General features: G+C 44.6%; 1 protein-coding gene across 1 annotated transcript in view; it reads right to left on the reverse strand.

Annotated features, from left to right (window-relative positions):
• The window catches only part of LOC137286744 (cullin-5-like), a 59,136-nt gene that overhangs the window by 7,359 nt on the left and 30,929 nt on the right, over positions 1-20,848 (reverse strand). The window contains exons 5-15 of the mRNA XM_067818726.1: positions 20,644-20,785; positions 20,116-20,342; positions 19,692-19,785; positions 19,318-19,448; positions 19,054-19,161; positions 18,878-18,942; positions 18,037-18,169; positions 2,206-2,337; positions 1,567-1,690; positions 1,088-1,260; positions 518-679 (exon numbers count right to left, since the gene is read on the reverse strand). Of these exons, the coding sequence (XP_067674827.1) occupies positions 518-679; positions 1,088-1,260; positions 1,567-1,690; positions 2,206-2,337; positions 18,037-18,169; positions 18,878-18,942; positions 19,054-19,161; positions 19,318-19,448; positions 19,692-19,785; positions 20,116-20,342; positions 20,644-20,785 (1,491 nt within the window). The remainder of the gene's footprint in view (positions 1-517; positions 680-1,087; positions 1,261-1,566; positions 1,691-2,205; positions 2,338-18,036; positions 18,170-18,877; positions 18,943-19,053; positions 19,162-19,317; positions 19,449-19,691; positions 19,786-20,115; positions 20,343-20,643; positions 20,786-20,848) is intronic.

Below are 20,848 nucleotides of genomic sequence, written 5' to 3' on the forward strand. Positions count from 1 at the left end.
AATCACCCATTTTTTAAAAATTGTAAACGGGACATAATCAAATAAGAAAAATGAAACAGTTTCATTACCACAGAAACATTTCTGAGAAAAGTATTGATCATTTTTGCTTTGGCATATTGGCTAAACAAAACCACAACCAACAATGGCCAGCCTTGACCTCTGCTTAATATTGTGAATACAATAGTTTGGGAAAAGGAGATAATTGCACTAATGGTTATTTTATAGTGGTTATAGTGTTCAAATCTGGATCCCACAAAACCAGTAGACTAAACCAATTATCAACAGTGTGAGCACATCACACAAGATGGTCCCAAATGAAATCAGACAGTCCTTTAGTCATGAGGGATTTCATCCAAGTTCACCTTTGTAATTGAAAGAAACACAGGACATATATAATATCAACAAAAGTAAAAAACAGCATGGTTTACGATGACAAGTAAGGCTTATTGTTGGTCTGTGTTAAATGACCTTGATACAATGACAGACAAAACTAGGTCATTTTTAGAGTTGTCCTCACCCATAACGTCCTCCTGAGTTCTGCATCGGGGAGTTCAGTTGCTAACTTCAAACTCTCGTAGGATATTTTGTCCCTGGGTCGCTGGTTCCAGGCAAACAAAACTCCCATTTGAAATGTTGTAACTTCTAGATCATACCTTCCTAAATCATTGCAAAATGTTATCTGAAAGTATGAAGAGTCACAGTGTCAAGGAGTGAAGGTATATGTTCTAGAACCTCTAAATAGTCTTGAAAAACCAGTGATCAATAGTGTGAGTACCAGCCATGCAGTGGTGCCACAGCCTAATCCAGACAGGAATCGCACGGATAATTTTATGGCTTGATAAATTTATCCTACTCAAAACATGTTAGAGAACATCCTCAGGGCTGTTACAGTAACCAATAGTATTTTCAAGGCTTGTTAACAATCACGTCTGAACCAGTGCTTGACAATGATGACCTGCCGCCATTAAGGTCACCCAGCCTGACCACTCTATTCACTATTGACCAGATCAAGGGTAAGTATTGGACAGACAAGTATAGTCTGGGCACATGCTACCCCCTCCCTGAGTCTATTCGGCAAATGACTCACAATGCCATTAGACATAAGATGATGCCACTGAAGTTTGCGACCACTGTGCTTCTGTTTGTAGAATTCTTCAACCTGCGGAATATAGTCTTCCAGTTCCATGGGAAGTGACACAGCTACCCTGTCACTAGACCGCGCCCACGCCCCTGCATTAAGGATCTTTATGTTTATTGCATCTGAAATAGTAACATTATCATTTATTGAATCTGTATACCACCTTCACATCGTAAAACAAATTCAGATCACTTGAGGCATTAAGTTCCAATCTCTAATGTTGACAACAACAAGAGTGAGTGAGTTATGTCATCAATATCACCAAAGTGTTCTGTTCTCTTTTCGAACTCCATCAAGGCAAATTTGGTTTACCTATCAATGACAATTTTGGAGAAAATCTGCCAAGGGACATAACTCTGTAACAATTGCAAATAGAAAGAAAGCTAAAAAGTGATAAAATGTTATGGTTTCATCTAAATAAAGCTCACCTGCCAATCCTTCATTGTTGTTTCGGTGGGCATCCTTGAACTCGTTGTTGAGATCCTCACTGACCTTGATGTCCTGGAACATCCTGGCCAGCTTGTTGACATAGTCTGCTGGCATACCAACCTCCTGTTTGTACAACATAAAAACATAACTTAAAACAATCACCAAACCATATTCATCAGGATTAACACTGACATAAGCTGAATGAGATAATCCCTAACCCCAAGAATGTGTAACATTTGCAATTTCTGGGAATGAAAGAACATCTGCATATTTGCAACACTTATTACTCATATTCTGATTCTAACTGTTTTATAGAGAAGCATGTACAATGTGAATTACTACCCCCCAAAATGTATGAAGTTAGGCAAATCGCCCCCGTCCCTCCCCTCCTCCCCAAATCATGTTGGAAATCAACAACATCCCCCTAAATTTCTAAGCCAAATTTTTTTTACATCTTTATGTACAACATTAACGGCCCCACCCACTACATGTGCACAAAATTGATCGCCCACCCACCCTACCCCACCAACTCCAAAGCTCTCCAGATCTCCAACATGGGTGATCACTCCATAAAATCGTCATCAACCCCTTGCTATAAATTATGAATGGTCCATCAACAAGACTGGGCTGAGACTTACCCTCAGCCACTCCACCATGTTTTCTTCCTTCTCGTTGTCCGCAGATGTGTCCAGGATGAGCCGTCGTGTAAGGTGAGCTTTATGGTACCTCATAAACACGTCTTTGTTCATCACATACTTCAACACTAATAACTGAAACAGTGAGCAAGAGACACATCAGTTTTATATGTTGAACATTCGAAACCATAACAAAATAGTTCTCTCAGAGAAGATACCACATCTTTCAGGTCTGAATAAAACTTCCCAGAAAACACATACTTTGTTAAAGGTCACATGCAACGTAAAACACAACTTTGCAGATTCTGGTACCTTTCGGTATGCACTTACGGAAACAAATCATAAAAAATGCCAATTCAACCTATAAAGTAGAAACAAACGCTATGAAAAAAAAGCCCGCGAAATCGGAGTTCAAACGTTTCACTAAATTCCCCCCAGCGCTGGGGGGAAAACTGGTTTCAACAGCTGTGCTGCGGTGCGTAGTAGTATAGGGAATAGGGGTTCTGGACCACTTTCAAGAAATGTCTCTACAAAGCCTTATTTACTAAATAAGGCTTTGGTTGGGTCATTAGCTCTTGCTACTATTACCCCTACTACAAAAAAGTTGGCGGTAATTACTATGCCTACTTTGTGTTGGTTGGAGGTAACACTGTGCCGTACGGTACGATCAATAATTCTTCTCTTACAAATCCCCTACCCGGCCCATCCCTCAAGTAGTACAAGTTAGGTTCGTCGGCTTTCATATCCACTTTATCTATGTTGTAAGTTTTGACTGACCATATAGGATCGGTGGCTCGCTTACGGCTATCGCCCTCGTGTTCCCCTATGTTATGTTTATATCGATGAAACAGTTTAACGTGAACCGCCTACGATCTCTTTGGTGTTCATAATAAAGGCTTGCTGGGCTTTTTGTATCCCCTGTTCTATGTACTTTTTTTTCTCGTCCTCGCTGATAGCAGACTTACGAGACTTGGATCGAATATCTTGTTTCATTCCGTTATATTTTTTGAGTTCAGATAGGATTGAACGAAACTCCTCTTCTGAGATCTTACTGTCAGAGAGTGCCGTGGAAATTCGCTCACTCACTGTGTTCAGCTTTGCTTCGGCCAGAACCCTGATCTCGTCGTGTTTCAATGCCTTACGATTAAGTCTGCGTGATACTAACTTAAGCGCCAACCCTGCCAACCCTGCCACCCCAGCCGTTATTTCAATACCTAGCACTATAGGTGCGGCCACGATGGTAGCTAACAACCCAACGCCTGCCGCCCCTAGTCCCATGCTGGTTGCCATAAGGGTAGTGTCAACCCCGTCCACGATATTGAAAGCTCTATTGTACTTTTTACATAGTGCTTTCCGCGTGTCACGGTCTTGTTCTAGTTGACGTTTCACATCACATAACTGTCTCAAGCGGAACCCATCTACGGTTTCCAGCGTCTTCGCTACTTCCTCTACGACTGGGTACAGACCCATCTATAATATATATTTTGAAAAATATTTTAATTGGGTTTCAGTTAATATTTCACGAATGAATTTGAAGCCTACAAGGGATAGATCATAATTAAGGATAATAGGTGTGAAGCCAATAGACTTTTCTGTTGTAATAAAAACCCCAGGGAGGCTTATTAAGCGGTTTATAGGACACGTGGGGGTATCCCGTTGTATAACAATACGGCAATATTGACCTACGTGTTCGTTATACCAGTGTATTGTCAACCCGGGTAAAATTTGGCGTCCTTTCGAGGAGTTTTCCTGGTTAAAATACGTAAAGACGACTTCTATGATGATTGTGTAGAGGTAGTTTATTTGATCAAGATGCTCCTTGGGTAAAAAAAACTTACTGCTAAATGTTAATTTACTTTCTGTGTCAGAACTTAACCTACTTTTTTCTCCAATATAATAATCTATCGAGACTGTTGCGTTATTCTCCATAATGAAATCCCCGGGCAAGATACCGTTATTCCTAATCTTAGAGATGTACCCCCCCTTTTCTTCTTTTAATGTGATATAAGGTGAGGTGATTGTTAAGTTGATCAGCCATTTAGGCTCTTTTAAATCTGATAACGACACCCGTCTGTACACGTTGTCTTTGAAGTGCAGGATGTATAATTCATCTTCCTCACCAGGCTGATCGAATCCCTCCGTGTCTCCTAGGTCGTTAAGCGTAGTGTTGGGACGATGACTGGTCATTATTATACTATTACGATATAATTTCCAACTGGTTTTCTGATAATAATTCAGGGGTTAACTTCATACCTATGAAGTGTATGTTGTCAGGCAGGAAGATATTGGTTAGTGATATCTTATTTTCCACGATCACGTTGACCCCCTGCAGACTGGTCTTGGAGTCGACACCCGTCCGCACGTAAACATTGCAAACTTGAAACTGATGTTGTTTGCCCCACCCGAGTTTGATCCCCTTCATGATCTCGACATCATTCCCCGATGGTTCCCCTAGGTAGACTTTGATGATCAGTGTTCCGTTTGCCGGTAGACTCTCTAGTGCCTTGACCACGCCTTCGAATTCAGACACCAACTGCAATTTCACGTTTTGTATGGCCGGTTTACTCGATAGCATGTGGGCTGCTATAGTGTTGACTGGGCTGACGACTACGCTACGTCTCTGAGTTGGGACGTAAGCCACGAGCAGGGTTCCATTGTTCACGACTTTGTTTAGGTGGTTGTCTTTGTTATCCGTGAACACGTAAGGGGAGACGAGTCTAATATTGAGAAACCAGTCGTCTTTATCGGGTAACAACACCCACTTGTCATCTTCGGTGAAGACGAGCATATATGGCTTGTTTCGGGCGACGGTAGTGCTCTCAACATCGTCTAAGTCGAACAGTTTACCACCGAACGATGGGTATATTACCCAATTATTATTACCGGTGTTGACAAGGGCGTACTTAGTGTTGACTGTTGCTCTTGTGGTATCTATCATATCACTTAGGGTTCCACCGGAGGGGATTTCAACGCGTTTGTAAATGTTGTTTTTCAGTTGCAAGGCGTACGATTTACCATCTACTCCGGGAGCGTCGAAACCGCGCGTGTCTCCGAGGTCGGAGATCCCGATATTGACGCATTTTTTCACTCCTGGCCCTTGTGCGCTGGTCATTTTACATGAAGCGTTAAGCTGAGGTATCCTATATTTACAGGATTATGATTTATATCTAACACCGATATTGTCAGCTCAGGTATGTTGCCCTGGGTTAATCTCTTATACTGCCGTGGTGAAAACGACTCGGTTCTACCGTCGTTGAATTTCTCAGTTTTCACCGGCACTGCTCTCAGTATAGTGGAAGGGTGACCTCCTTGAATGTTATACGTTGTGCTCACCTGATCGAGATGAATGTACAGCTCTCGGTACGGTACTAGGTCGGGTAACTTCGTGCCTGTGACGGTTGTTGTTGGTTTTATCTCGTCAGGAGACATACCGAGTATCCTCGCTAATGGTCGGCCGAGCCTCAATGAGGTTCTTCCGTTGTTGATTAACACCACTGTGCCGTTTGAGTCGTTCATCTTGAGTTCGGCTCCCAGGGGTTTGAAGACCTCGTCGTTTAGAGAGCACACGCTGTAGTAGCCGTCAGTTATCTGGCTGCGAGTTCCACTGACGAACAGCTTATTGTTGCTGATATTAATGTTAGTCCATTGCGGTAGGTAGGTGATATCGCAGAGTGCGACTTCGAGTTGACCTGACGTGTTATCGATCGCGTGCGTCAGCTGAACGGCCTCACCGCTCGTTATCCCTGGAAGTGTTATGTACATATTATAATATATAAATTATATATTATAATATGGATTTAGCACACTTGAAAATCGTGGTGAATGCAGATGGTACGGGGTTTAAAACAACCTTTATTGATATCTTTGAAAACTATATCGTGTCCGTTAATAACGCGCAGGCGGTGGTAAACTGGAATCAAAACCCAATGCAGTTTTGGCAGAACCAACTCAACTTTGCTGTGTGGTGTGCGACGACAGGGTCGGGTGTGACACCAGACTACGGTATAGACGAACTGAGTAAGGCGGTTATTTTGTTTCATATTTATTATCAAACGAGACGAATATTGAAGGAAATAAGTGCTCCTCTTCCCCAAGATAAAGCGTGGAGTATGACGAATAACCCCTATGATAGACGCGCTTATGAACGTATTTGTGGGGAGTTTGAGATTCCAACGAATAAAGACTTTCGCCTTCCTGGTGTGAACCATGGTCTCGGTATAGTTCTCGTGTACTTCTACAGGTCCGGAACATATTATGCCGGTTCTAAAGATGGTTCATACAACCCAAACCGTCATACATTTACAGGCCCCACAACGAATGAAAAGATCCATGTCAGCTGTATAAAGCAAACCAATCCTGATGCAGCCACAGCCTGGACTAAAATGATCTCAAAAACATCGAAAGAATTCACTCGTGTTGGTACAATACGCTTGAACGACTCGATTCGAACGTACGTGTGGGCGCTATCGGGTGCGCAGTCGATGACGCGTTCCAACATCCTCGGTAAGGGAACTGCTTACGACGCTCAGACACAATTCGTTTCCAACGTTGATGATGCTATCAATTCTCCAGTTGATCTCCCGAGGGCCATCGACCGTTACCAAAACGTGTTAGAATACGCCAGATCGAAAGTCAACTACGTGTTCGGCGTGGGGTTGTACATGGCTCCGAGTGATATGCAACTGAGAATAAAAAAAGTGGTGGGTTATAACAACAAAATAGTCATAGCCACGGCGGACCAAAAGTTGGGTATCAACCCCGATATTAACACCCCCTATATCCCACACATCCCACCACGTGAAAAGGGTATAGTGGCGCCACCCCCGGAGTCTAAAGTTCATGTGCCCCATATGCATGTGGGGGTACCCCCCTATCAGCAGCATATCGATAATAAAACGGCCCTAGTGGTTGGTGGGGTAACTTTGGGACTTATTTGGTTAAAGATTTCTTAGCCGCTACGTACACCAGACCCGCCACGGCGACGATGGCTGCCCACAGGTTTTGACTGAGCCACATGGCAGTTTTAGACAGAGCGCTCAACAACCACGAGACGATGCTACCCAGGATGCCGGGAAGGGCTTCGGCGGCTTTACCAGCCAGTTTAGCTAGGCCTTCCCCGAGTTTTTTTATCCAGTCTTTAACACCACCGCCTGTGGGAGTTCCCCCGCCGGCAGGTGTGGGGGTTCCCCCTGTCAGTGACACCACCAGGGTTGATATGATGAAACCCAATGCAGTTAGAATGCTGGCGATGGTGATCCCTTGCTCCCGGAACAATATCCGAATCCTGTTGGCTAAAGTTGTATCCTCATTCAGTATTCTATCGATTGTTTCCCGAATACGACTGATCTGGGATCGAAGCTGTTCACGATTCGAGGAAGCGGATTCCAATCGTGTACGTCTCTCGTCTTCTAAATCGCGTAGTCGTTCATTGATACGACGCTTCATATCATCGTTTTCAGTTTCGTTGAGTTTGGTTTTTTCCCTAGCGATGTGCTCGTCGATTTCGTTCAGTTTCCCCATGTTGTTCACGAGTTCTCCACGCACGCGTTTCACGGCTTCGTCTAAGCCGCGCAGTTCCCTTACCGGAAAGTCAAACCCCGGTAACGGTTTGTCCCAGTAGGTGCTCAACAGTTTTTCTATGCTGTCCGAGGCTTCTGTAGCACGCTGTGGTGTCATTTCATCTCTAGTGGTGAGGTGGGATCTGGTAGCTTGCAGATCTTCTTTAACGGCCTTAGGTATTGCACCACCGTAATCATTCATGTTTAGATTTTTACGGATAAATTCAACACCATGGCGGCTGGCTAGAGTTGACAAGGCCAGTGGTTTTTTATTGCTCTTGTTAAAGAGGTCAACCCCTGGGTCAGACTTAAGGCGTAGAACACCCTTTGTATCAATAAAAAAATTCTTATGGTATCGACCCTGTGGTTCAACGTAGTTTTTATCTCTTCTTAAACTTTCGTAATAATCATTTACCGTTGTTTCCAAGAGTTCTTGGTTCAATGGTGAACTAGTAAATGAGGTCTCCTGCTCATCATCGAATGCCTGGGCACTAGCGCCCGGCATCTCCGTCATATCTATGTCTTCATCCATTAGTATTAAAAATATATTTCTTTTATATAACAATGTACGGCAGAAAATTAGATCCTTTCAGAAGATTGAGAGAGCCATTAGGAGCCAGAGCCGTGCGCCAGTCGGTGACCATCACCAACAATCCCAGCAAGATAGACCAGAATCAAACTCTGCTGGTTAGATTTCCAAACCTTGGTGAGAATGACCTCATTGTACCAGGCACTGTTCGACTGGCGTTCAATATCACGTTGACCTCCGACAACGACAAACGCGAGCTAGTGCGGAACGTGGGTCGAGCTATCATCAAGAAAACGACCGTCAAGATCAGCGGTAACGAGGTGCTGAGCATCGACGACAGCGACGTGTTTCACTGCTACAAGGATCTCTGGATAGGCGAGAGATAACGAGTCAATGATGTGTACCAGGGCATCAGCAAATCAACCCGGGCGCGCATAGGATACGTCTTCACGCAAGACCAGCAAGACAAGCTATCGGACGGTGAAAAGGCCATCGCTCTAGCATACGGGAATCGATTCTGCGTGCCGCTAGACTTCGAGTTGCTCTCGGGACACGCGCCGTTTTACCAGGCCGCGCTGGGTGATAGGCTCGAATACGAGCTCACGTTTAACGACTATAGCAAAGTAGTGCGTACGCCAAACGGTGATGAGGCTAGTTATGCCATAGACAACATCTCTCTTGAGTTCGACATGGTCACTAGCCCGGAGCTGGCCAGGCAGGTTCGAAACCAGTACTCTGGGAAGATGGCCATCCTGTACGATCGCGTACTGAGGCATAGATCAGTCGTGCGAGATAAGAGCGACACTGTGTGGAATATCAACCTGAACGTGCCGGCGCGATCGATGAAAGGTATCCTGGTCGTCCCCGTGGAGGATTACGAGCCATTCCGGAGGGACAGCGAGAAGTTTTTCAACCCCGAGATTGAAAAGGTGGAAGTTACCATCGAGGGCGTGCCCAACCAGCTGTTCAGTCATGGTATGAGACCACACCAGCAGTGGGATGAGATAAAAAAGCTACCAGTGGGGGATTATATAACAAAGGACCTGGACCTCGGCTCCGTGCAGATCGGTGAATACCTGACCACCAAGTACGCCCTATGGTTGGACATGCGATCCACGGATGATGATAAACTGCACGGTAGCGGGCGCCGTATAGATAACGGCAGCGAAGGGATAACCATCCAGATTACTAAGAAGGCTCAAACCGCTGGTAAGTTGAAATTATATCTGTACGTTATTATGGACGCGCAACTTAATATAGACAATGGGAGATTCGTGCAAGCCATCTACTGATGGGGGGTACCCCCCCACACCCCCCAACAATAAACAAGACCCCCACACCCCCCGGGGGTACCCCCAACTGCCCACTGACCCACACTGCGCTATAGTGTGCGGGCAGACTGGCTGTGGGAAGACCGTTTTCGTGTTGGATATGTTGGAGGGTTACTACAAGGGTGTGTTCGATAACATCGTTATCATGTGTCCTACTCTGAGCATGAATAAAACGTACGCGCGACCTTGGGTGATGACGGACCCGGACGTACACAAAATCGACCCTGGAACACGCCTGCAGGACTGGTTGAAAGCTCTTCACGAGAAATTTAAAGGGGAACCGACGCTGTTCATACTGGACGACTGCAGCGCTAATCGCGAGATAACAAAAAAGAGAGACATGCTATCGTACCTGGCCTTCTCCGGCCGGCATGCAAATCACAGCGTCTGGGTGCTAACGCAGAAGTTCAACTCGGTGTTGAAAGACCTCAGGGAGCAGACGCGATGGGTGGCCTTATTTCACTGCAAGGACAGGGATTCATTCGAGGAGTGTTTGAGAGAGAACGATGTGATGAGCAAATTAGAACGGGAACGGGTGAAGAAACAGCTCGCTGAAACTAAACACGCTAAGCTCGTGCTAAAGACCGACCAACCAGTAGCATATATAGTATGCTAAGCAAAGCTAAGCAAAGCTAAGCAAAGCTATGATATTTGAAGTATTTGTCGTGTGCAACTTAACCTTCATTTCTCTGTGTTTCGTCTGTATCGGGTATTATATAGTTAAAACTAAATCTTACTTGTTATATTATAAGATGGAGTGTGAGGAATTGCTCGAACAATTGTCTGTGGAGGGTTCCCCCAGTGGGGGTGTGGGGGATTCCCCCAAGCGAGAGAAACTGGTGGCGTTGGCTGTTGGTGGCAAAGCCAAACATTACTTTGGAGACTACACTCCGGATAAAATTCACAAAATGTCAGCCGAAGAAATCGATAAGCTGTACGCTAGATACGAGTCCCGGCTCGGAGCAGAAATGACAAAGACAATAGGATCGGCTATGACCCAGATATACACCGGTATTGTATCACACTTCCTTCCCATTCCACCAGAGCGCCGACTTTACCTGTGGGAGGACCTCGAGAAAGACCCTTTTATCGAACACGCCGTGAGCTCTATCAGCTGCGGGCTGTACCACAAATATGGCATGTTGTTGGCTCCAGTGACGGCGGCGATTATCACAGCAAAACATTGTCAATTTGAGAGAAAGAATAATAATAATAGTATAGATGGATGCTGCACAGGAAACCCCAGTGGAGGAGACCCCACCCCCAACAGTGAGTCCCGAGGTGACGGTGGAGACCCCTTCACAAACAGTAACCAGACAGAAGAATCCTAAGAGAGTAGCTGCCGGTATAAAACGGTGGTGTAACCAACATAAAGTGACCAACCCCCGACTGTTGTTGGTTGTAGGTGTAACTGCTGCCGTGGTTATAACATGGTTATACGTGGGGGTACCCTCCCACAGTGAGGGAAACTCTGGGGGTGTGGGAGGTACCCCCACGCCGCCGGCAGGCCCCACTGTCGACCCGCATATCATGTTATAATTTTAATATTTTATATCATATACATAATGTCTGAGGGGAAAACGTTCGTCAACGACGCATACCACGCCACAGTGGTCGCCAGTCTAGCTGTAGGGTACGCTCGGTTGACTAAAATGGTGCTTAAGCAACCAACTATCAAGCTAGATTTCAACCTGCAGGATATGGGTATGCTCATAATGAACCTTGGTATGGCGATGGCCACAAAAGACATCCTAGTAAAACAAGGAATAATACCTGATAATATAATGAAATAAATATAGGGATGGCCACGATAGCTATGATGGTCGGTGGGGCGTTAGTGAATGCCCTGGCATTTTCCGGGAGTAATTTCCTCTTCTCGAAACTACGAGATGATCACGCGGCTGAAATACAGGAAGAAAGGAAGCGACACGATCTCGCTACTGAGAAATTACAAAGAGCACAGGACGAGTACGTTAAAAAACGCCTCCAGAGGATCGATTTTATTAACGAACAACTCAAGCGTGAAAACCATGCCATTAAAACATTCTACGATGTCGATGAAGCAATGAAAGAATACTACCTACTAACTGGTAAACAATTGGAACCGCTCAATAAACCCACACTCGCTCAGTACTACACACCATCCAAGGGACAAATGAATCGTGAACTGGGCTTCATAGTGTTGGGTATAGCAGCTACTGCGTTGGTTGCGAAGCAATTAAATTAAAATACCTATATAAGTAAACATGAGACCCGCTCCATACCGATGCGAATATATACTTATGGGGAAGACCGAGGCCTGTGGTAGGAAATGCAGGAATCAGGGGTTCTGTTGTTTCCATATGGGAAGTCCTAACTACACGTGTTCTGTGTGTGGTATCGGGGTTAAAGGACACTACTGTCTATGTAAAGCTCACGGAGCGAACGTAGTCAGACATCAACTCATCTACGAGAATAAAAAAGGCTACATAAAAGAACGTAGGCGACTGCTCAAGATAGCCACTTAAGGGTTACCTCCCCTTACTGTGAACCAATTAGACATTGGTTCTCTTAGGTGTAAACACGATGTCTACTGTAAGCGAGCTCAAGCGGGTCGCAAAACAGAGAGGTGTGATCGGGTATTCTAGAATGCGGAAGTCAGCATTGTTGAGATTACTAGGTTTAGAAGCCCCTCCTACGGTAAAACAATTAAAAGCTCAAGCAAAACAGCTTGGATACACGGGTTATTCAAACCTGGGGAGAGCCGGGTTAACCGCATTGTTATCACATGCCCCCGTAGCACGTCCCACTGTAAAACAACTGAAAGTCGAGGCACACGATTTGGGTTTAGGCGGGTATTCCCGTATGAGAAAACCACAGCTTTTAGAATTATTACGACAGAATAGAGCTATTGACCTACAGTTCGTGCGCACTGAGCGCGCTGTAGGCAACTATTTGAGAGGTTGGCGCATGCACGTTGATAGAAACATAGACATTACAGATATCAAGCCTCTGATAGCTGATAAGGTCAACCAGGAACTAAATAACCTAGGAAGTATCAAGTTTCAGATCACAGTGAAAATGTCGCTCGATAAGCAGGATGAGTATGTTCAGCCTTACTTCCGAGGTCAACAAGAGGTCGCCACACATACAGAGACCATTGATACATCAATCGATACCAGTTTTCAGCAGATACGAGAATACCTAGAACGCTACACACACTTGGGGTCCGGGTGGGTTGTAGATAAAATCGATAATGTCTATCTAGACATAGCTAACTACGTGCCGTTCAGAGGCGGGTCATACCTAGCCTTGCCTCCCTACTATAGAAACAAACATGCCATAGTAAACGTTAAGAATAGAGGAAACGATTGCCTGAGGTTAGCTATCAGGTCAGCCTTATTTCCAGCTGGCACTCATTCAGATAGGCTTTCTAGCTATCCCCAAGACGATGGGCTCAACTGGGATGGTATAGATGAACCCACCCCCATATCCCAGATCACTAAAATAGAAAAACAGAATAATCTGGCTATAAATGTCTTTGGGCACGAAGGTAACACAACAATAGTACACAGGGTCAGCCCGGTGAAGGATCGCCAAGTTATCAATATATTCATGATCCAGCGAGGTGACAAGTATCACTACACATGGATAAAACACTTTAGCAAGCTGTTGTATGACCAATCAGCATACAAAGGAAAGACCCACTTCTGTGAACGATGTCTACATGGCTTCACCCGAGCTGATTTATTAGAATCCCACCGGGATGATTGTCAAGGTGTGGGGCAGACGGCCATACGAGTCGACATGCCTAAGGAAGGTGACAATATCCTAAAATTCAATAACCACAAGAACCAAATGTCTGTGCCTTATATTATATATGCCGACTTCGAAGCCTTAGTGGCTGCCGCCGGCGAGGCTCCCAGTGGTAGCTTCACCCACAAGACACAAGAGCATAAAGCCTGTTCGTTTGGATACATTGTCGTCCGTTGTGACGGGGAAACGAAAGCTCCGGTAGTGTATAGGGGGCCTGACGCGGCTGAAAGGTTTCTAAAGTGTTTGCAGGAGGAAGAAAAAATTATTAGGAATGCATTGTATAAAATCGCTCCCATGCGTCTGACCCGAGTCGACAGGCTAGCCCACGCTAGTAGCACTAACTGTCACGTGTGTGAATCACCACTTAACGGTGATTCGGTGAGAGATCACTGTCACATAACTGGTAAGTATAGAGGCGCCGCTCACAACGCGTGCAACCTCAAGCTTAAAATCAACCCTAAGACAATAAACATCCCCGTTGTCTTTCACAACTTGAGAGGGTACGACTCACACTTGATCATGCAGGCCATCGCGAAAATCGATGGTAATATAACGTGCATCCCCAACAACATGGAGAGATACATCTCCTTCAGCTTAAACGGACTTAGGTTCATTGACTCGTTTCAGTTCCTCCTGTCGTCACTCGACAGTCTGGTCAAGGCCAACAATACCTTCCCTATCACCGATCGATACACAGACGCCGAGACTAGACCCCTGCTTATGAGGAAGGGTGTGTACCCCTATGAGTACATGGATAGTTGGGCTAAGTTCACCGAGACCAGACTACCCCCTATTGACTGCTTTTATAGCAAGCTGAATGAGGCGTCCGTCTCACGAGATGATTACTCGCACGCGACTAACGTATGGAATAAACTGGGTTGTAAGAACCTGGGTGATTATCACGACCTGTACTTGAGGACAGATATACTGCTGTTAGCCGACGTGTTTGAAACGTTTAGGCGGACATGTTTCAAGCAGTATAAACTCGACCCCGCATGGTATTACACCAGCCCAGGTCTGTCGTGGGACGCCTTGCTTAAAAAGACCGGAGTTAATTTGGAATTGCTCACAGATTACGACATGCACCTATTCATTGAGAAAGGTTTGCGAGGTGGGATTTCCATGGCATCCAAACGATACGCGAAAGCAAATAATCAATACGTGAAAGGTTACGATCCTAACAAGCCAACCAATCACATTCTCTACCTCGACGCAAACAACCTGTACGGCTGGGCCATGAGTCAGTATCTACCTACAGGGGGATTCGAATGGGTACCCCACGTTGATGTTATGGGGGTTGCACCAGATTCGAACAAAGGTTATATCCTCGAGGTTGACTTAGAGTATCCCAAGGAATTACACACATCGCACAACAGCTACCCCCTGGCCCCCGAACGTATGAGGGTTAACCCAGACTGGATGTCTGAGTACCAACATAACTTGTCAGGTGGGCGTGTGACAGACGTTGAAAAACTCGTGCCTAACTTAATGAATAAGACCAAGTACATCGTTCACTATCGCAACCTACAGCTGTACCTGTCGTTGGGTATGAGGCTGACCAAAATACACAGGGTGCTCATGTTCGACCAGAGTCCATGGATGGAGCCCTACATCAGAATGAACACAGACCTACGAAAAAAAGCCACCAGTGATTTTGAGAAAAATCTCTACAAGCTCATGAACAACTCGGTGTTTGGTAAGACTATGGAGAACCTGAGGAAACGCGTGACCGTGAAGCTGGTTCGGTCGAGTGAGGAAGACAAGCTCAGGAGATTGATAGCCAGTCCGGCATTCAACCGTAGTAAGATATTCACAGACAACCTGGTTGCCCTACACATGAAGAAAAGTCACATAAAATTCAACCGGCCTGTTTACGTGGGGATGAGCATCCTCGATTTATCCAAACACCTGATGTACGACTTTTACTACAACGAGCTCAAGAAACAGTACGGCGACAGGTGTGAAGTGCTGTACACTGACACGGATTCCCTGCTGATGGAGATTCGAACCGAGGACGTGTACGAGGACATGAAAAAACACCTTGATTTATACGACACCAGCGATTACCCTAAGACCCATGCCATACACAGTACTGTAAATAAAAAGGTCCTAGGTAAGATGAAGGACGAGTGTGCTGGCACGCCCATAGCCGAGTACATAGGGTTGAGACCGAAGATGTACTCCATACTGAAAGCCGACAATAGTGAGATCCGGAAGGCTAAGGGGGTTAAGAAGTATGTGGTGAAACAACACATCAAACACGCCAGATTCAAGGAAGCCCTGTTCAAGACCCGTACCTTTAGGCATAAAATGAACACACTTAGAAGTGATGGACATAAGATATACGGACTGACTATAAACAAGACGTCCCTGTCGCCTATGGACACGAAACGTTGGATAGCTATTGATGGGATAAACACATACGCGTATGGACATGAAAAAATTTGAGGCTATTTACTACAGCCCGCGTGGGTACTGGAAAGGAGCTAGCGCAGTAGATAAGCTAGCTAAAATAGCGCGAGTACCCCCGGAGGAAGCCAAAGCGTGGCTTGAAAAACAAGCCCTGTGGCAGATCTATTTGCCGGCACCACGCTACGTGCCTAGAAGGAGGTTCGGTATTAACATACCTAATCGCGTTCACCAGGCAGACCTACTGTTCCTACCCCACGACAAGAGGTACAAGTATGCCTTAACCGTAGTGGACGTAGCCAGTCGTTACAAGGAAGCCGAACCCTTGACCACGAAAGATTCGGCCCAGGTAGCCAGAGGATTCGAACGCATATACAAACGCAGCCCGCTGACGTGGCCAACAGAGCTGCAAGTTGACCCCGGACGGGAGTTCATGGGTGCCGTGTCACAACTGCTAGCCAAACACGATACAAAGGTCAGGCGTGGCACGGCTGGAGCCCATCGCAGCCAAGCCATAGTTGAGAGATTTAATAGGACTTTGGCTGAGCGCTTGTTCGGCTATCAGTATGCTAGGGAGATGGCCACCCCTGGAAAACGATCGACTGAATGGGTCACGAGGTTACCCAAGGTGGTGTCGGCAATCAACCATGAAGTCACCCGTCTCACCGGTAAGAAACCGGCAGACGCTATCAAACTAAAATCAATAGTTGCAGAGTCGGCCGCTCCATTGCGTGGGAAGGAGAAACAGATACCAGATAGGGCCCTAGTGAGGTATCTATACCAGCCGGGGGAACACGAGGGTGATAGCCGTAAGCGAGCCACCGATCCTATATGGTCAGTCAAAACTTACAACATAGATAAAGTGGATATGAAAGCCGACGAACCTAACTTATACTACTTGAGGGATGGGCCGGGTAGGGGATTTGTAAGAGAAGAATTATTGATCGTACCGTACGGCACAGTGTTACCTCCAACCAACACAAAGTAGGCATAGTAATTACCGCCAACTTTTTTGTAGTAGGGGTAATAGTAGCAAGAGCTAATGACCCAACCAAAGCCTTATTTAGTAAATAAGGCTTTGTAGAGACATTTCTTGAAAGTGGTCCAGAACCCCTATTCCCTATACTACTTGCGTCCATAACGCATGCGCAGTGAATAGGTTCGTGGAGCTTGGAACAGTATGCATTCCCAGCGTCTGAGGTCGTGAGCAGTAGTCTAATATTGGTTGTGTACAAATGATCTACTCGTTACGTAAAAAAACTTGTTGATTGTGGTAAGCAGTCTCTGTCACAGAGAAAGCTCAGTGTCTGGTTTATTCACACCTATATGTCTGCCTGCCTGTCTGCTAAAGACAACATGCAATACACAGCTTCAATCATTGACCACGTGCAATTTGAACATAACACCTATCAGACTATACGACATAAAGAAAATAAGTTGATTTATGACTCGTGCGCCCGAGTCCCGTGTCTGCCACATTATGTAATTAGGCACGTGTGATACACATGACATGTTTTTATGTCTGTGGGTTGCAAACAAACTATATTCATTTTTTTCGGATGACTGGATCTGACGGAAACTGGTGCAAACTCTTGTCAGTTTCAAGTCCTGCTTTGTACTTGGACGAATGACAGATTCCAGCCACGCAGTAGTTCACCATCTCTACTGACGTGACTTTTGATTGGATCGAGTGCAAATTCATAGAACATGTACATCAAATACACAAAAAAAAGTTGTTATCCATAAAGAATCTTACTTTCTCGTGACTGGCTTTACTTCTAAAATCAGATCAGATCATCCTTCTGTACACACAATGAACCCTCAGCCTATCAGCAAATGAAACAGCCAATCGTAAGCCGTCGTTACACTTGAGTGCATATCCACCCGCAATGACTGGGTTCGGTCTCCCGAGGGCTTCATTTCGGGGGAAGTAAGCCCAAGTACAAAATATTGCACTTTTGAATCGCGATTGTACGCTTATAATTTCGTTTATTTGGTTTTTTTTAAGCAGCAATGTATATTATATGTCATGAATAAGTGATAAATGTGTTTTAATTATGTTTGATTTTTTGGTTGCATGTGACCTTTAACATTTCATTACATTTGCTTTTAAATGTAGCATCATCAAGATAAATAAACACAACAGTTTAGAAGAAACTGATGATGAATTATAATTCATATGCATACAAACTTGTAGAATCAATCAACTTACAACATCTTTAAGTTTCTTCTCGACTTCTTCGGAGGTTAGTTTTTTACTGAGGGGTGTTTTCCGCAGCAACATATCACAGTAGTTAGCCAGGAGCTCTGGACACTTGGACTCCGGCTGTGTCTTGGTGCCCACTCTGTAACACAAACCACTGCATCATGCCACACAAAACATGCTGGCCTTCACTCAAAGAGACAGTTAACAGAGTTTCTAAGTATCATATTTTTGTCTTAGACTCAAACAAGACCATCGTACGTAGATTTGTATCATGATTGCCACTCATTATCAAGACCCCCTCCTCACATCATCTCCCAGATCCTAGCACACCTCTACATGATGATGATGCATCAGTCGTGTGAGAACACTGCAGTAACTGCTGATGTAACTACAGTTATCGCCTCTACCTTTTATGAAAGGTGCCCTTGTCAGGCATGATGGAATACTGGCATGGTTTGGTCAGATATTAAAAAAACCAACCTCTAATATATTTCCTATAATTGTTGAGAGTTTAATCAATTGTGAGTTTAAGAGGGTTGAAACTAGGGCAAGTGTGGCTGTGTGGACACTTGTCTCTACCCTGTAACTGTTCGAGTAATCATGGATACTATATGCTTACCACTAACTGGGACTCTATGGATTCCCAATTGATTTTGCGAGAATTGATCTTGAATTAAACACAACATATGTCATATTTGGGATTTCACTTTCTTACTAATTAAACACTTCAACAGATCCAATTATGAAAGGAATTCACATAGATGGGAAGCCATGTTCTACACAACCAAGATTCCAAGAATCTGACTTGATGCCTGTCACTCACACTATGATCTTAGTATCAACTTACCCCTTGTTTTTCAATGGAATTTCTAACTTGAATACTGATGTGTCGTTAACTACACTCTTATAGGCCTGAAAATAGAGGGAAAGAGACATGAGATGTTAAAGCATAACTGTATGTGTTCTGACATGGGATATCTGGACCCTTCTTAAAAATGTCAAACACTAAACAGATCTGAGTACCTTGTCTCTCGACGTGAGGAAGCGTGGGTCATCGCTAAAGGCTTCTCGTACCAAGGTACTGAATCTGTTGAATAGGTCAAGCAGCTGCTCAACATACTTCTCAGAATCCTGGAACATACAAGAAGACATGGAAAAATAATCACAACAAACTCTGTAACTTAAACATTACCTGGCACCCAATCAGATGATCTATGACAAGGTCTGGTTACTAGGGTGCATTTTTATCCAATCCCCAGGGATGCTAACACAGCACTGTGGACTTACGGAGGTGATTGTCTCGGCAGAGGCCATCATGTCTGCCAGGCCTTGACTGATGATATGTGACTCTAGGTCATGCAGCATCGGTGTAATGCCATCTGCCACTCTATCCATTAAACTGAACATCAGCCGCAGCTCTGAAACATGCAACATCCACACTTACATTTCAGTAGACACTAGGTGTTTGATTGACTAGTCACTATGATGACAAGAAAATCTATGACTGAAATCTAGACAAAGATAGTCTTCATCATGAGTTCTGCAATGTGAGTAGTCACAGTACACATATCAAGTCAACGTAACTTAACCAACAAGGAACAAAGTAACCAGGCCCAATATTAGGATCATGTGGCACAGCTAAGTCCAGGTAGGAAACTTACTCTCTGTCTCATTGTTCTTGATCATCAATGCACATTCTTGTAGAATGGTCTCCTTGAAATCGGTCACCAACACCCGCACACAACACTCCGTCAGCTGAAGGATTTATCATCATCATCATCATCATCATCATCATCATCATCATCATCATCATCATCATTTACAACTTTATACATGATATCATCCCCCTAGCCACACCCTTTGGTGTGAATGAGACTATTCACTTTTGCTTCATTGGCTTTAGTCTTTGTGACTACTAAATAGTGAAAGCAAAACAGACACAGGCATGAGGACAAGAGACAATACACAACAACATCTATCAAATGACCTTAAACTAATCAGATCTTTCTTTTAAAATGACCAAAGCTAGTTGGCAAGTGAAAAACTGAAACCCCTTATAAACATATAAAAAGTGTATGGACTTACAGCGGCGACTGAATTACAGCCATACCCCGTCTCGAGGTACCTGCGAGCCCTAGCCTCCTCCTCCTTCAGCTTGGAGTCTGCATACCGCATGTAGTTCTGTACACCATTGTCCTCCAAGTACCGGGGGGCCTTTACCTTGTAAAATGCTTCTGTTGCCTCGAGGTAGGCCTTCTCAAAATTCTCACGATAAATCTTTAGTTTGTCTTCTACATCAGAACTTAGGTTTACTGTAAAATAATAATACATTAAAAGAAAAAATAAATAGGCACTTTCATGTGAAGTATGTTATACTTATATCAGCTTTCCTCAGAACAATACTTACTCCTCGACCACAATGTAAAATATAAGAGTAGTCTCCATTCAAGCAATGGAAATCCTACATGGCTCTTGGAAGGACAGTTGTAAATACAATTTGTGAATACAACAAGGGACATTTTTATAATGGAAATGCTAACTAAAGTCACTTAGATTTGAATGTGTTTCAGTGTTTCCGTTTGAACAGCATAACATTCCCGCTGGGACACTTACCATATGACTCTCGGACACCTATAACAAGCTGCGAGTCAAATGCTTCTCCGTTCCTCTCTGCATGAACTAGTTTCATGGCACTGTCCTGCAGGCGCTGCTTGATGTTGGAGAAGATGCTCAGATTCCAGCTGTCAAGCATCAGCTGAAACACAAGCATTATGTCACAGATCTGACTTGAGTAGGACCCCTGCACACAAGGACATAA

The sequence above is a fragment of the Haliotis asinina genome, chromosome 6, assembly GCF_037392515.1.
Source record: "Haliotis asinina isolate JCU_RB_2024 chromosome 6, JCU_Hal_asi_v2, whole genome shotgun sequence".
In the NCBI taxonomy this organism is placed as follows: Eukaryota; Metazoa; Mollusca; class Gastropoda; order Lepetellida; family Haliotidae; genus Haliotis; species Haliotis asinina.